We start from the raw sequence: 18,262 nt of genomic DNA, 5'->3' as shown, positions 1-18,262 counted from the left end.
CTTGCATAGGAACACAGGTTTCTAGTGTGATATTCCATCGCTATCTTGAAGAATGCCGTGTTGTTGTGCAGTTAATCAATGTGTAATCAATTGTTGTTATACAAAATTAGCATTAAGTCACAAACAAGACGAGGATTATACTTCTATCATTAATTTTCTCAACGACATAATATTTTCACTGCGGGCTAAAGCAAGGAGATGCACTGTCACATTTACTTCTTAACTTTGCTCTAGAATATGCCATTAGGAAAGTTCAGGATAACAGAGAGGGTTTGGAATTGAACGGGTTACAGCCTCTTGTCTATGCGGATTACATGAATATGCTAGAAGAAAATCCACAAAATATTAGGGAGCACACGGGAATTTTACTTGAAGCAAGTAAAGCGAAAGGTTTGGAAGTAAATCCCGAAAAGACAAAGTATATTATTATGTCTCGTGACCAGAATATTATGCGAACTGGAAATATAAAAATTGGAAATTTATCCTTCGAAGAGGTAGAAAAATTCATATATCTTGGAGCATCAGTAATAAATATAAATGACGCTCGGGAGGAAATTACACGCAGAATAAATATGGGAAATGTTTGTTATTCGGTTGAGAAGCTTTTGTCATCTAGTCTGCTATCAAAAAATCTGAAAGTTAGAATTTATAAAACAGTTATATTACCTGATATGTATGGTTGTGAGAGGAACAGGATTAACCCTTCGCTGTGCATGTGAAGTCTTTTGAGACTCCATGACTCATTTGCCAATACACGTAACATTTTTAACGTGTCCAGCGGAGGGTTAAGTGTATATGAGAATAAGGTAATTAGGAAAATATTTGGAACTAAGACGGATGAAATCACAGGAGAATGGAGAAAGTTATACAACACAGAACTGAACGCATTGTATTCTTCACCTGACATAATTAGGAACATTACATCCAGACGTTTGAGATGGACAGAAATTGTAGCACGTACGGGCGAATCCAGAAATGCATACAGAGTGTTAGTTGGGAAGCCGGAGGAGGCTGTAGATGAGAGGATAATATTAAAATGGATTTGAGGGAGGTGGGATATGATGATAGAAACTGGATTAATCTTGCACAGGATAGGGACCGATGGCGGGCTTATGTGGGGCGGCAATGAACCTTCGGGTTCCTTAAAAGCCATAAGTAAGTAATGACAAAATATTAATAATTGAAAACATCGAGGTGGGCAAGAGGGGACGTTGGAAGGCATCCCAAACTGGTATTATATTGGTAACAAAAACAGTTCTTGATTTTCATGAAAATTGTCTTAATAAAGCGAACTTCAAATATATTATGCCAGATAGATGCATGCAGGATGCGTTAGAAAATTTATTTTCTATTGTGCGTTCCATAAATCCAATCCCGGATGCAAAATAATTCAGAACTGCATTACGATTTCTCAGTTTTTCTCAAAAACGAAGCATGGAAATTACGCAGTTTGCGATTCTGAACAATTAATTGAGTTTCTAGGTACAGATGTAAGTAAATTCGAAACAGAAAGGTCTAGTGAAGATGAATGTTAGTAAAAGGAAATTAATATAGGCTAAATTGTAGTTTAACTGAAAATATAAATAGTGACTTGAGTGAACAACAAGCTCTTTACTATTTGATGGGAACAGTTTTGTTCAAAATAAAACAAAATAAGTTATATTTGTGAAAACTGTTTTTCATCTCTAATAACTGATAACAGGGATGAATCTATAAATTTTATTAACACATTAGTGACTCTCAAGTCGTACAAGGTAATGTCACTTGTATACCCTTGTAAATTCGTATTTGATATAATTCTGTATGCAGAAAAATTTGAAACGTTGGTAGAAAGTGAGTTGAAATTAAAGGATTTGAATTTTTTATTCATTAACTCTTCAACTCATACGTTTCCAATATGTTATAATATTTTTGAAAACGTCTTATCACCGTATTTTAGGACTAGAATATATTTATTGTTAAGAAAATTGTCTGTTATAGCAAATGCACTACAACAATCTGCTAAATGTGGCAGTCGAAGTGTTGGTATGAGAATTTCAGTAGAAAATTGCGGATGTTATCCCTATTAAAATGGACATAACATAAATAATAAAGTGTTATCTCTAATGAGTCATTTCACTATGGCAATAATGTTTATTAATCCTTGTCTCCTGTATTCAATAAGCCACAACAACATGTATGATATCGCCTTTAATGACCTTCCTTCTAGCATTACTGCTTATGCTTCTGTGCCGAGCAAGGAGTAAATATGGCTGCCGCCGCCGAGAATGCGGTACTCTCTAATATACACTGCTCTGATCCATACAGTAGTGGACGTTTTCGCGATTTCTCGGCTCCTGAAGATTCCGGATAGCTCATTACAGAAACAAAACTTTTCAAATGTATGGTAAAACAAAGCAAAGAACTTCAAGTTGAAGGAAAAAAGAAATAAATGAATATAAATTAAACTTTTAAACTGAAGACACCTCTTATAATTGAGCGAAATTCGACTGCGTGGGAATACACGTTAGAGACGCTTATATCGATTACTGTGGACAGACACTTTCGAGATACATCTCGCATCATTTCTTGGGTTATCTAGAAACCACAATAGGCCTTTCAGGAACTTATACCAAATACTGTACTATGCTGTTGAGTATGGCATATATATGCCTACTATTTTCCATGAAAAATTTAAAAATTATCATTCTTGGCACGCGGCACTTATATCACTTACCATGATCACTCTGTCTGTCTGTAGGTTTGTTACCTTTTTCACGCGATAATGGATGAACAGCTTTCGATGAAAATTGGAATATAAATTATGTTCGCTGTTACTTAGATTTTAGGCTATATGGCATTCAAAATACTTTATTTAAAAGGGGAGTTTAAAGGAGCCTGAATTAAATAAATCGAAATATCTCGCTTATTATTGATTTTTGTGAAAAATGTTACATAACAAACGTTTCTTTAAAAATAATTTGCGATAAGTTCTATTCCTTGAAAAATTTTGATAGGACTGATATTTAATGCGATAAATGAGTTTTAAAATTAAAATAACTGCCATCTAAGGCAGCATAATGAAATAAAAAACAAATTACTTCGTCTATAAGAGGCCTTGGACAGCAACGATCGAAAGCTATGAAAGATAGCCTACAGAAAATGTTTCTGTGTTTGTATGAAGTAATATCGGAAGCTAAATTAACCGATTTGTATAATTAATTATTATTGCACCAATGGAGAGTGTAGTTTCTCTAGATGGACTTACTTACTTACTGGCTTTTAAGGAACCCGGAGGTTCATTGCCGCCCTCGCATAAGCCCGCCATTGGTCCCTATCCTGAGCAAAATGAATCCATTCTCTATCATCATATCCCAACTCCCTCAAATCCATTTTAATATTATCCTCCCATCTACGTCTCGGCCTCCCTAAAGGTCTTTTTCCCTCCGGCCTCCCAACTAACACTCTATATGCATTTCTGGATTCGCCCATACGTGCTACATGCCCTGCCCATCTCAAACGACTGGATTTAATGTTCCTAATTATGTCAGGTGAAGAATACAATGCGTGCAGTTCTGTGTTGTGTAACTTTCTCCATTCTCCTGTAACTTCATCCCTCTTAACCCCAAATATTTTCCTAAGCACCTTATTCTCAAACACCCTTAACCTATGTTCCTCTCTCAAAGTCAGAGTCCAAGTTTCACAACTATACAGAACAACCGGTAATATAACTGTTTTTATAAATTCTGACTTTCAGATTTTTCGACAGCAGACTGGATGATAAAATTTTATGAACCGAATAATAACAGGCATTTCCCATATTTATTCTGTTTTTAATTTCCTCCCGAGTATCATTTATATTTGTTACTGTTGCTTCAAGATATTTGAACTTCTCCACCTCTTCAAAAGATAAATCTCCAATTTTTATATTTCCATTTCGTACAATATTCTCGTCACGAGACATAATCATATACTTTGTCTTTTCGGGATTTACTTCCAAACCTATTTCTTTACTTTCTTCCAATAGAATTCTCGTGTTTTCCCTAATCGTTTGTGGATTTTCTCCTAACATATTCACGTCATCCGCATAGACAAGCAGCTGATGTAACCCGTTCAATTCAAAACCCTCTCTGTTATCCTGGATTTTCCTAATGGCATACTCTAGAGCAAAGTTAAAAGGTAAAGGTGATAGTGCATCTCCTTGCTTTAGCCCACAGGAATTGGAAACGCATCTGACAGAAACTGACCTATACGAACTCTGCTGTACATTTCACTGAGACATATTTTAATTAATCGAACTAGTTTCTTGGGAATACCAAATTCAATAAGAATATCATATAAAACTTCTCTCTTAACCGAGTCATATGCCTTTTTTGAAATCTATGAATAACTGATGCACAGTACCCTTATACTCCCATTTTTTCTCCATTATCTGTCGAATACAAAATATCTGGTCAATAGTTGATCTATTACGCCTGAAACCACATTGATGATCCCCAATAATTTCATCTACGTACGGAGTTAATCTTCTCAAAAGAATATTGGACAAAATTTTGTACGACGTCAACAAAAGTGATATTCCTCGAAAGTTACTACAGTTAGTCTTGTCTCCATTCTTAAAGATAGGTACGATAATGGACTCCTTCCATTGTTCTGGTACAATTTCCTTTTCCCAAATAGCAAGTACAAGCTTATAAATTTCGTTAGATAATGCGCTTCCACCCTCTTGTATTAATTCTGCTGGAATTTGATCGATACCCGGAGACTTATAATTTTTCAGATTTTCTATCGCAATTTCGACTTCAGAAAGTGTGGGTTCGGGTATAAATGGCTCAGCAGTTTGTATTTCAATTTCGTCCCGATCATTTCTATTTGGCCTATGTATATTTAGTAGTTGTCCAAAATAGTTTTTCCATCTGTTCAGGATTGAATGAGCGTCTGCAAGCAAGTCACCATTCTCATCCTTGATCACGTTTACCCTTGCCTGATATCCATTCTTGAATTCCTCTATGCCCTTATATAAATCTCTAATGTTTTTATTTCTACTATTTGCTTTTACCTCATTCAATTTTTCCTTCAAGTATTCTCTCTTTTTATTCATAAGCGTACGATTTGCTTCCCGTCTTATATTGAAATAATTATCTCTATTCTCCTCAACTGGATCCTGTAAGATTTTCAATTTTGCCTGTTTCCTTCTTTCTACTACCATGCAACAATCTTCATCAAACCACGGTTTCTTTTTCTTAGTTTCATAATAACCTATGCTCTGCTCAGCTGCAATTTTGATACTATCTCTGATATTTTCCCACACGCTGTTAACATCTAATTCTTTCCGAACTTCGTCGGAACTTTCTAAAGTGGCAAATCCATTCGAAATTTCGACCTGATAATTTTGCTTAGTTTCCTCGTCCTTTAATTTCAAAATATTGAATTTAGTAATATTAACTTGTTGCTCTACTCGCTTGGCTACTGATAGTCTTTCTCTTAATTCTCCAATTACCAAATAATGGTCAGAATTACAGTCTGCACCCCTGAAAGTTCGAATGTCTACTATACTAGTATGTCTTCTTTTATCTATCAAGATGTGATCTATCTGGTTATGTGTCAATCCATCTGGAGAAGTCCAAGTATATTTATGTATATCCTTATGGGGGAATGTTGTACTTTTAACAATTAAATTTTTTGATGTGGCAAAGTTGAGTAACCTAACTCCATTGTCATTACTAGATATGTGTAGGCTCTCTTTTCCAGTGGTCGGTTTAATCTCTAGATGGACATAATGCTATAATGTTACTACAGTAACTTCAGATTTAATATAATGTAATATAATATAATATAATGTAATATAATATAATGTAATATAACATAATATAATATAATATAATATAATATAATATAATATAATATAATATAATATAATATAATATAATATAATATAATATAATATAATATAATATAATATAATATAATATAATATAATATAATATAATATAATATAATATAATATAATATAATATAATTTAAGTTACTTGAAGGGTTCAGAATCATAGTGGGCCAAACGCCATTTACTGAATATGTAGAAAGCAAGGGTTAAAATTAAGTTATTACCATAATTCAATGGAAACCTATAACAAGTAAAATAAAATATACACATTAAATCTAAATGATGTCAATCTTCATTAAACTATGGTTGCATGTAATAAAAATTTAGAAACAGGTTAAAGGAATTGTCATTGCACCAAATGAGTGTCTCTGGACCAAAATGATCGCATTTTAATTATTTGGATGCAATTTAAATTAAGTAACATATTAAACGATTTATCCTTCTATCAAACACGAATGTTCCCTGGATCAAACGTCCTATTTTAATTATGTAATTACTTTATATTTATTTCTAACGGGTGCAGCGGAGCGCACGCGTACGGCTAGTATAAAATACAGATAAAGTCAGACATGAAAGTTAGCAAGCGGCAGAAAAATCAACAATCATAGCAGCCCAAGTCGCATAAATATTTTTAAATTGAAGTTTTAAACGAAGTATTTTTGTGGAGGGGAAAAAATGAGAAATAAAACTTGAACCGCAATGAATCACGTTTCTTTTGTGTATATTTTGTAATTTCGTTATAAAGACGACCTATTTTACGGCAACAGACATATTTCGCACAAACCAATGAATTTCTCGATATTTCCTTTCCTTATTTCGCTTAATTATGATACACGTAAGTATCTATGAGACGGAATACCACTAAAATGGCATTTGAAATGTTTTCGTGTTTATCGTTGTCACAAAAAAAAATCGAGCCCCTAATAATAATGAACTATGCAAAAATTTGGATTTATGAAAGGAGAAATACGAGTATTCAGAGAAATCTGCTACAGCACAGTCTTTCTCGACAAAATATTGAACTTGAGTTCAAATCTTCAGCTTGGAAACAACGTCCTAAATGTTCGACTGAAAGTAACTTATTTGTAACTAGCCGTACCCGTGAGCTCCGCTGCACCTGTTAGAAATAAATATAAAGTAATTACATAATTAAAATAGGACGTTTGATAGAAGGATAAATCGTTCAATATGTTACTTAATTTAAATTGTATTTAAATAATTAAAATGCGGTCATTTTGGTCCAGAGAGCAATCATTTGGTGCAATGACAATTCCTTTAACATGTTTCTTAATTGTTATTACATGCAACCATAGTTTAATGAAGATTCACATATCATTTAGTTTTAATGTGTATACTTTATATTACTTGTTATATATGTTTCAGAAATTACTGTAATAACATTATAGAATTAATGTATGTCCATTTAGAGAAATTACACTTTCCAATGTTGAAATAATAATTAAACAATTAATTAGCTTCCGATATTACTTCATACAAACACAGAAACATTCTCTTAGGCTATGTTTAATAGCTTTCGATTGTTGTTGTCCAAGACCCCTTATAGACGAAGTCATTTGTTTTTATTTCAGTACAGCACCTTAGATGGCGTTCTTATTGTAATTTTAAAACTCATTTATCTCATTAAATATCTGTCCTATCAAAATTCTGTATAGAATAAAATTTATCGGAAATCATGTTTAAAGAAACTTTTGTTATGTAATATTTTTCATGAAAATCAATAATAAGCGAGATATTTCGATTTATTTAATTCAGGCCCCCTTATAACCCCCTTTTAAATAAAGTATTTTGAATGTCATATAGCCTAAAATCTAAGTTACAAGGAACTTAATTTATATTCCAATTTTCATATAGATCGGTTCAGCCATTATTGCGTGAAAAGGTAACAAACATCCAGACAGACAGACAGACAGACAGACATACAGAAATTTCAAAAAAGCAATTTTCGGTTTCAGGATTGTTAATTATACATGTTAACAGCAATTATTTTAGGAAAATCGAAAATTACCAGAAAAATTTTGGCTACAGATTTATTATTAGTATAGATTACCGTTGTCTTCAAAACTTCTGACCTCGAATAATGTTAGATGTAAGCTACAGGGGACACGACATTGAGGGAAAACACGTCGATTTAGTTTTCGAGGAGACAGGTGACAGGTGGGGGCGTGACAATTCGCGTGGTTGACAATTTGTCACCCAGAAGAATGAAACGTTAGCTATACAAATTATACGAGCAACTTCAAGACTGAAACTAAAGAATGCTATTATGTGAGCTTTGATTTGAAGGTAGGCGCACCTACAGCCTCACGGTTGTAAACCTTCCTAGGAAATACAATGAAAAGAAGTACCACGCAGGTTCACAGGTGCCCCCACGAGAATGCTGAAGGGTTACTCTCTTTTCGCTTAGTTCACATCGAATCTATTGAACATTCTTACGTCTTCGTAGCACACATTAACATAGTTCTTCCTTAAAGCAGAGTCACTTATTTTCTTAATCCTGCATATTCGAAACACTTTGAAGTGCAATATGAATGAAATAGTCGATAGTCACAAGATAATACCTACACAAAAACTTTATAATAAATACAAACTATTCAAATTCGCACCACTAACATCGCCTATTTTCGTAGTACAAACTTTGTTTCAGTGACAATCGAACAGATTTATGTTGGGAATTTACGAATATACACAGCTGTACATTGCAACAAAATTAGTGACACTTAGGCCGTTTTCACACTTTTTTAGACAAAGATTATTTATTTACTAATGTTTTAGTGATACAACAATTCAAGAGCTTACATCACACTATACCTAAACGATAGGAACATCATATTCATTTATGCACACTTTCATTTGCCTAAATAACGTTGAAAAATAATTCAAATTATTTACTATCTTCACTGGAGAAGAAAGGAAAGAACACTTTCATTGCAAACGCCAGTGTCCTTATATATATATATATATATATATATATATATATATGAGTAGCTTAATATCAAAGACGAACATCTGACCTCAATCGAAATTTAGATAGCTGTGGTTTTTATACAATTTTTCATGCTCTTTCCAGTTATAGTGAAACCATATGCAAACTCTAACACTATATTTATAAAATAAATTGTGTTAAATATTACAAAGAACACTGTGAATTAAAAAAATTGCCTCTAGATCAAAACTATGGAGACGACAGATGTCCGTCCTTGATATTAAGCTACTCATACATATATATATAGGCACAAATTCTACAAAATTAAATAACATCGTTGATACATTGTAAAAGCAGGATCCAGATACAGACGCGTGTAACAGTGTATTACCACATGGCTGACTTTTTTTCCCCCCCTCAGTGCAGCCAAAACTGAAGTCGCCCTGTGCTGCCAATGGTGCTATCGCCCTGTGCTGGAAATGCTAAGTCGCCCTATGCTGCCAATGGTGCTATCGCCCTGTGCTGGAAACGCTAAGTCGCCCTGTGCTGCCAATGGTGCTATCGCCCTGTGCTGGAAATGCTAAGTCGCCCTGTGCTGCCAATGGTGCTATCGCCCTGTGCTGGAAACGCTAAGTCGCCCTGTGCTGCCAATGGTGCTATCGCCCTGTGCTGGAAATGCTAAGTCGCCCTGTGCTGCCAATGGAGCTATCGCCCTGTGTTGGAAATGCTAAGTCGCCCTGTGCTGCCAATGGAGCTATCGCCCTGTGCTGCCAATGGAGCTATCGCCCTGTGTTGGAAATGCTAAGTCGCCCTGTGCTGCCAATGGTGCTATCGCCCTGTGTTGGAAATGCTGAAGTCGCCCTGTGCTGCCAATGGAGCTATCGCCCTGTGTTGAAAATGCTAAGTCGCCCTGTGATGCCAATGGTGCTATCGCCCTGTGTTGAAAATGCTAAGTCGCCCTATGCTGCCAATGGTGCCATCGCCCTGTGTTGAAAATGCTAAGTCGCCCTATGCTGCCAATGGTGCCATCGCCCTGTGTTGAAAATGCTAAGTCGCCCTATGCTGCCAATGGTGCCATCGCCCTGTGTTGAAAATGCTAAGTCGCCCTATGCTGCCAATGGTGCCATCGCCCTGTGTTGAAAATGCTAAGTCGCCCTGTGCTGCCAATGGTGCCATCGCCCTGTGTTGAAAATGCTAAGTCGCCCTATGCTGCCAATGGTGCCATCGCCCTGTGTTGAAAATGCTAAGTCGCCCTATGCTGCCAATGCTGCCATCGCCCTGTGTTGAAAATGCTAAGTCGCCCTGTGCTGCCAAGTTTTTTCCTAACATGTACACCCACCAGTTTGTAGATATACACTTCTGTGTTCATTAATAAAGTTTGGTAAAATTTTTGTATTGATTTGCAGCATATAATAAATAAAACCCATTGCAAGCCACAATATACTAAAATAATGGGGAGTCTGTGGTAAGTCCAGTTCAAAAACGATCCGCATATTCGTGTTCGGGTTTCTTGCCTCATGCACATTTTTTAGCTGTTGCTGAACCCATAACCAAATACCACTTGTAAGTTCTGAACATCTTGGTAGTCTGTGCCTAATTGTATCAATATTCCCACATGTCTTGCACTGTGGAGTTGGAACAATGTGACACATGTACTTTCTTTCTTCCGTCATAATTAGGCCTATCCCATTAATTAGCGCATATGACTCCCATTTCCAGTTTGATCGTATATGAGGTATTTTAAAATATGACCAAATCTTCGACCAGTTCTTAATAGGAAATATACATTATACATTCGGTAACAACCTCACTTGGTCTTGTAAATAGCTGTAGATCAGTTTAGTTGTTATTTGTTCTGGTGCAATATTTGTGTCTTCCAAAAATTTGTTGGCGTCAGTGGTGAGTTTTTTCAAAAACCTAGTCATACTGGGTGCATGCAATGAAGCAACATAGATATGAACACTAAAGTGTCTATACTGCGGTCAGCGCGTAATGTATCTTTTATAAATAGAGCATCACATTTAGATTTTACATTAGTTAATTGTAGACTTCCTTCCTTGATCAACAATCTGCATTGAGGTCGTGCGATACGAAATACGAAACCTTTCCACAAATAAAATCCTAAAATCTCTTCAATTTGTTGAGTTGTATTTTCGGGTATCGGAAGAACTTGCGCAAGGTACTATATTTTGGATAAAATAAACGTGTTTATATGCCACATTTTATGGATAACATTCAAATTTCGACTGAGGTGACTTTGGATTCCATATCTGATTTTGTTAACAATATCCTTCCAATTTAATTCAATAACATCCGTAATATTGGGTGTAAATAGTATCCCTAAAATTTTCATTTCATTAACATTAGTAAATCGAGTTGATATCGTTTGACCCTTTGGAGTTAGGGCCATGGAAGTAGTTTTCGTAAAATTAATGACAGAGTTTGACGCACTTCCGAATACTTGTAGCACATCTTGAATACGAGGAGGATCTGTTGTTTCTTTGCATAAAATAATCACATCGTCGGCATAGGCATACACCGCGGGTATAGACGCCATCTGTCTGTTACTACACAAGGAAAAAGTCAGCATCCTCAGCAGCGGTTCTAATGCACATGTAAATTATATCATTGACATTGGACAGCCTTGACGCACGGATCTTTGTAAGGCGATTGGTTTCGTAAAATACCCGTTTATTTGTATTCGTGTATGCGCATTCTGATATAATTGTTTGAAGGTATTGATAAGTTTTATAGGCATATTTAATTGTATGCAAACAGGAATGATTGATATTTTCAAAGGCATGCTCGAGATCTATGTTAAGTAACCCAACAATCTCATTATCTCCTTTTTGCAATAACAAATCCCTAATAGCAGAGAGGACATTGGTGATCTTTCTTTCTAGAACTGCACACGTTTGCCCTGTGTCTATAATTTGAGGAAGGAGAGTTTTTGCTCTATTTGCAAACATCTTCATTAGAATTTTGCAGTCGGCATTTAGAAGTGTAATCGGTCTATACAACTTACTTACAAATGGCTTTTAAGGAAACCGAAGGTTCATTGCCGCCCTACATAAGCCCGCCAGCGGTCCCTATCCTGTGTAAGATTAATCCAGTCTCTATCATCATACCCCACCTCCCTCAAATCCATTTTAATATTATCCTCCCATCTACGTCTCGGCCTCCCTAAAGGTCTTTTTCCCTCCGGTCTCCCAACTAAAACTCTATATGCATTTCTGGATTCGCCCATACGTGCTACATGCCCTGCCCATCTCAAACGTCTGGCTTTAATGTTCCTAATTATGTCTGGTGAAGAATACAATGCGTGCAGTTCTGTGTTGTGTAACTTTCTCCATTCTCCTGTAACTTCATCCCGCTTAGCCCCATATATTTTCCTAAGCACTTTATTCTCTAACACCCTTAACCTATGTTCCTCTCTCAGAGTGAGAGTCCAAGTTTCACAACCATACAGAAGAACCGGTAATATAAGTGTTTTATAAATTTTAACTTTCAGATTTTTGGACAGCAGACTGGATGATAAGATCTTCGCAACCGAATAATAACACGCACTTCCCATATTTATTCTGCGTTTAATTTCCTCCCGAGTGTCATTTATATTTGTTACTGTTGCTCCAAGATATTTGAAATCGACTATGATTAGCGAAGTCCTTGTTTTCCTGACAGTTTCCATTGCACAGCGATTCAGTGCTGTTTCTGCCTTGTGTTTTAGGTTTTGAATTACACCAACCACGCAGCCTGGTCGTCCTTTTTTGGTGCTGAAGCATTAAGAAAAACTTATCCTCTTCATTTTTCATCTGTCCCAAAGCATCTCAATGAGCTATGTCAAAGAGATCGTCCATAATTTCCACAAAAATATCTCTTTTTTCTTTTTCCTTGCCTGCAGTTCTATCCAAATTTTCTGTAAACCCTTCCACTCATCATAGATCTTGAATAACTTATCAACGGAGTGGTCAGTTATTCTAGTAAGGATTCGTGCTTTTTGCCAAATAAATGGAAACTTCTTGAATCACCAATGCTACACTTTCCTTAGTTGTAAGATTTACAACTCTTACATTGAGAAGAAAACGCTTAAAACTTGCCAGTTCGAAGGCAATTTGGATCTAACGATTTGATTGGAGATGTAGCTAACAACAGAGACATAAAAGTCTTTTCTTAAGTTGTGTCACGAACTACCTGAAGAGGTTGATGTCGTTCTACAACTCTAGGGAAAAAAAGTCTTGAAAGTCACTTTACATCAGCAGTCAACAGGTCAGCCCAGACAGTTCTGAAACAATAATTGAAAAACCATTGGTCCAGAAATCAGTAAGGCTGCTGCAAATAAATTTTCCAACCATCTCTGGTACTTAGTTCCCGAAACTGTGGCTCTGTCCCTATTTGATGACAATGATCCAACAGCGGTTAAAGCAAATATGGCTCAAGTTATACTGGAAGCAGACGAAGGTGAAGAAGAGAAAGAAGAAGAAAATCAACTGAAGAGGTACGTTCTGAACCATGATTTTTATTTCTTTACAAATATTGAGTTTTCGTCTTTTGTAACTCCTGGTACTAAAATTTTCTTCACGAGATTTTTCAATAAGCACCGATTTCCTCGACAAAGACCCTTCAACTTGAAAGGATGATCCTATTTACAAACGTGTAATTGAACAACTTGAGAAGATAGTTGTAAATGACGTTGGAGAAGTAGGAGTCAAACTCATTCATGATTACAATAACATTCTCACTGAAACTGAGAAACAATTTGTTTTACAGATCGTTACAAGAGACCGTAAAAAATACCCAACTGCTATTAAATCCTCTCTAAGGAAAAAATAATGTGAATTTTATTAGTTTCAACAATGTAATTTATTCGCCACAACAATAATTCCTTTCTACAATTCGCCTTAAACGCTCTCGCCAACAATTGGATCCTCACTCAACACAGTATTCGTTATGGCACTCCACCGACGACAATGACAATTTACTTGGACTATTACGCACAACAATGAACTGTTAATCTTAACTAGTATTTACAAAGCACTATTTACAAATCAGAACTACCAGTTCTCAGTTCACAGTTCTTCTATCTCAGTCGCTCGAGTTCACAGTATCTCGAACCACAGACCTTCAGAGACAGTTCACTGTACTCGAACTCGGGTCCCTCCAACTGCGGTCCACTGCACTCGAACTCAGGTCCCTCCAACTGCGGTCCACTGCACTCGAACTCAGGCCTTCGGATGCTGACGCAGATGCGGACGCACACTCGAGTCGAACTCCGGCTGGCTTGCTTGCTCTGGCTTTCTCACTGACTGAATAACTGAAAACTCTGAAACTGCCGTCGTTCCTTCGCGACCGTAATTTATAATCACAGCGACGTAACATCGAAGGTTCCACCCGTCTCTAGAGATGGCATTCCAGAGAAATCCAGGGCCCTCTCCTCTCTACCAGCACCAGATGCGCGCGCAAACTCGTCGCGTGACGTAATACACCCTCTCTCTTCTCTCCACCGCGCGACGTCACTCAATGTTCCGTGGAGCCTGTGCGATCTGCTTTCATGCGGGACGCTGGTCGTGAGTTCGAATCTCACGTCGCTGTCACAATAATGTTATATGTTCGTTTACATATTGTTTTGATTCTATAGAAATTATTGTTGTAAATAAAAATGTGTTTCTCTTATAGAAGTTATAGAAGACGATTCAGCTTCGACAACTTACGAGAATATATCGTCGTTTACTGAAACGCTGGTAATTGCATCAATGATGACGAGGACTGAACCTTGCAAGATATGTACTACAGTACGTCGTTTTTCTTTTCCTTCTGACTATACGGAGATACAGTTGCATGTTGACGTCGTCTGTTTACGTTTAAAACCTGTTGAGGCAATGGTCTGAATGAAAAAAAATGTGCACCTACATTCAACTAGAAGTCATCTCGCATCCACTGTCTAGTGATAACCATCGCCTCAACCCTTCATTTGTTTATATACATCGGCGCTCAAAATACACTGACCGGCCAAAAATCAACACTGCATTTTTTAAATTTAAGGTATTCATAGAAATGTCTATACGGTATGTTTGCGAGTTGAAAAACATTAAATTTTTTAATAATTAATTAAACCAAATATCGGCAAGGGTCCTATTATTGTGGTAATAGATAGATATGGTTATCAATAGCATTAACTTAGTTCTTACAAGTTCCTTAATAAAAAGTAAGAAAATTGAAGTGTTTCGCTTTTTATGCCGGCCAGTGTAGATGCCATTCTAAAAGTTTGAACGAGTCAATAGGAATTATAAAATTAGCTACAGTATACTGCATGTCCCAGCTCTGAAATTTACAGGGCAAGTGAAATACATAAGGAAAATGAAGCAAATAAGCAGAGGCAGATTTTCAGTTTATAGCCATAAGTGAAGAATATGTTCGCTCACACACTTAATTTATAATGATCAAAGCTCGGAACTTGGGGACTTGTGTCTTTTCACGTGGCTAAACGACCGGACTTCAATGTCAACAAACTCCCGCTTCCCGCACGGAGGTACTGTCAGGTCTGCTAGAAAAGTGGTCACTGGCTGGAACAACATATTGATAGTATTATGGTAGGTCGAAACACGTAATTTTATAGCATGTATAATAAAAATAAACACCAGTAATATATCAAATTTACTGTTCTGCTCTGTATATTTTATTACAGTGTATGACTACGAAAATTCGAAGATTTTCGAACCCATAACTTCTTCGCCTGTTAGTTAAACATGATTTGAAACGAGAAAAACTTATTTCCACGTCACATGAAATGATGGGAGCAAACTTAAAATAAATGTTTTAACTGTCACTGTTTTGTTCGATTTTCAGCAGTTGCTAGCTGATCTCGTATCTGAGAAAGATAAGTATATCCTAAATTTTTCTCGAAAATAGTTTTCAATTAGTGTGTCACTACTAGGGCAGGTTCCTCTACGACTTGATCCATGGCTATGGACAAATTTTCCACCAATTTAAGGGACTGCAATGTCTTTCAATGAATGCCGTTTCCAGCCTTTAGTTTGTGTGTGGCACAACTTACAAGATATAAGCTCTCCATTCGAAGAAAATAATGTATCTCCTACGAATTCCTCCACGAAATTCTGTACCTAAAATTTAAAAAATGTATTTTCAAACTTCTATAATACCCATTCGAATAACACGTATTTTCTAATTCCTCTAACAGACCATTTATTTGTAATTCTCTGATTGTCATTGGCTTCAACGTGACACAGTTTCCTCGTCTGTAGATGTGACCACTTTCTTAGTACATAGACTGTCCTTGAGTGCTTACAGCGATAGCTTTGTGTACGTTGTACCTGTAACCTTACCATGCACACGACACACAAGTCCCCAAGTTCCGAGCTTTGATAATGATTTACGTGCAGCATGTTGCATCAATATGTTTTGAAATAAGGTAGTAATCTAATATAATTAGTCCTGTATCGCTTTTCTACATTCGTTCCCAAGTTACAAAACTGAGACATGAACGGTACGAACCTGATCGTAGAAGTAGGCTGATCCGTTCTTCTCGATGACGTCCTGGCGCAGGCCGACGCCACTCACGAATATTATGTCCTTCAGCAGAGACGTGAAGGCGCGCAGGATGAAGGACACGAACAAGTGAAGGTGAAGCATGTTGCGCGGACAGCGGAGTTTTCTACAAGCAGATAAACAACACGTTCATCTTAGTGTTGCAAGTAAAGTACACATTCTGACAGAGAGAATGAGACATACCAAACATGATAGTTTAGATTTGATTACTGGATCAAATATGTAAATCCGAAATTTCTCCTTGCGTCTAATTGAATTACTGTGTTACATTAAAACAATTGAATGTGAAGGTTACATCTATAGATTGAGATAAACAATGTCTCTGGAAGAATTCTGGAAAACAACTATGGATTGTTAGCTTAGAGCAGTGGTGGGCAAAATGAACGCAACCCACAAGACAGGATTTAAATGACAACTATACAGTGTGTTTAAAAAATACGGGGCATAATTTCAGGTATGTATTTCCCACATGTAGACAATCAAAATAGTTCATTACAACATGTGTCCGGAAATGCTTCATTTCCGAGTTATGGCCTTCACAACATTGAAATCCACCGGAACGTTTTTCTTTCCGCAGGTCGTTGTCATTACAGAAGATGTTCAAAATTTCCACCTCCTGCTTGAATACAGACCTCACATCGATGTCTCATTGACCTGCGAACACGATCCCAAACTCCAGGAGTATTGCATATGTCCTCAGAACATGTCACAATTCGATTCCGAAGGGATTCCAAATCAGGCACCGGAGACGAATAAATCAATGATTTTAAATGGCACCACAAGTAGAAATCGTGAGGGTTCAGATCAGGTGAGCGTGGAGGCCAAGCAATTGGGCCACCTCTACCTATCCATCGATCAGGAAACCTTCGATCCAAGTACCTGCACAACACTGAATGTAACTTTCGCCTCGGAATGAACTGTCAGATTGCGCTCTTAATGTCTCCTTTGACGGCAACGACCTGCGGAAAGAAAAACGTTCCGGTGAATTTCAATGCTGTGAAGGCCATAACTCGGAAATGAAGCATTTCCGGACACATGTTGTAATGAACTATTTTGATTGTCTACATGTGGTAAATACATACCTGAAATTATGCCCCGTATTTTTGAAACACCCTGTATACTGTGGGAGGGGTTGCAATCTACAGTGGAGTGACGGATTTACAGACAGTTGCGCCACTACACTCCTACCTACCATATGTAATTAGAATAGTCCATTCACGTGATATTTAATTAATCATTTTTCAAAGCAATTTCTTCGAAATTGGGTTTTATATCTGTGCATGCTTTTTTTAGTTGTGCAAGGAGATGAGCATCGCTTAAGCGGGATCTGTGGCTGGACTTTCATTTTAGAAAACAGCTGTTCGCATTGGTAGGTCGATGAATACATACCGTCATTTCCCATAACTATGGTCCTGGAACATAACTATGGTTCACGATACAACCATTCAAAGATCATTGTAGAAGTAACATAGGCCGTTCGTCCATAGCTGCAGTGACTTGAATTCAAACTACAGTACAGCAAGAATATAGATAAACGAGGTACGACGTTATGGAGTACAAAATTTGAATAGTTGTATCGTGGACAATAGTAATGTTTCTGGACCATAGTTATGGGAAATGACGGTACTCATTATTTTTTAAGCAAACAGTCTAAACAGTGGATATGCAGTACTGGACATCTTTTAAAAAATTTAGCCCCCAGTAGACCTTCACATTCTGCTTTCAAGAAGCCGTCATTCTGCAAATCCAGTACCTCTGACTGCAATTCTGGGATAACATTTTCAATTTAAACATGAAAAGGAGTGGCAAAAATATTGAAATCTTCCTCCATCCTTGGAAAATCACTGAATCTGTGTTCTTTGAACTCGCATAACAGGTGATCTATTTTAAGA

General features: G+C 36.7%; 1 protein-coding gene across 2 annotated transcripts in view; it reads right to left on the bottom strand.

Moving 5' to 3' along the window:
- Positions 1 to 18,262, bottom strand: part of LOC138705237 (secretin receptor-like) — a 669,872-nt gene that overhangs the window by 75,618 nt on the left and 575,992 nt on the right. For both annotated transcript variants that reach the window (XM_069834055.1, XM_069834054.1), the window contains exon 7: positions 16,317 to 16,476. In XM_069834055.1, coding sequence (XP_069690156.1) covers positions 16,317 to 16,476 — 160 coding nt within the window. The remainder of the gene's footprint in view (positions 1 to 16,316; positions 16,477 to 18,262) is intronic.

Source organism: Periplaneta americana, chromosome 8 (genome assembly GCF_040183065.1).
Source record: "Periplaneta americana isolate PAMFEO1 chromosome 8, P.americana_PAMFEO1_priV1, whole genome shotgun sequence".
NCBI classification, from domain to species: Eukaryota; Metazoa; Arthropoda; class Insecta; order Blattodea; family Blattidae; genus Periplaneta; species Periplaneta americana.
The sequence above is the reverse complement of the archived record's forward strand: the minus strand, read 5'-3'. Positions and strand labels throughout refer to the sequence as shown.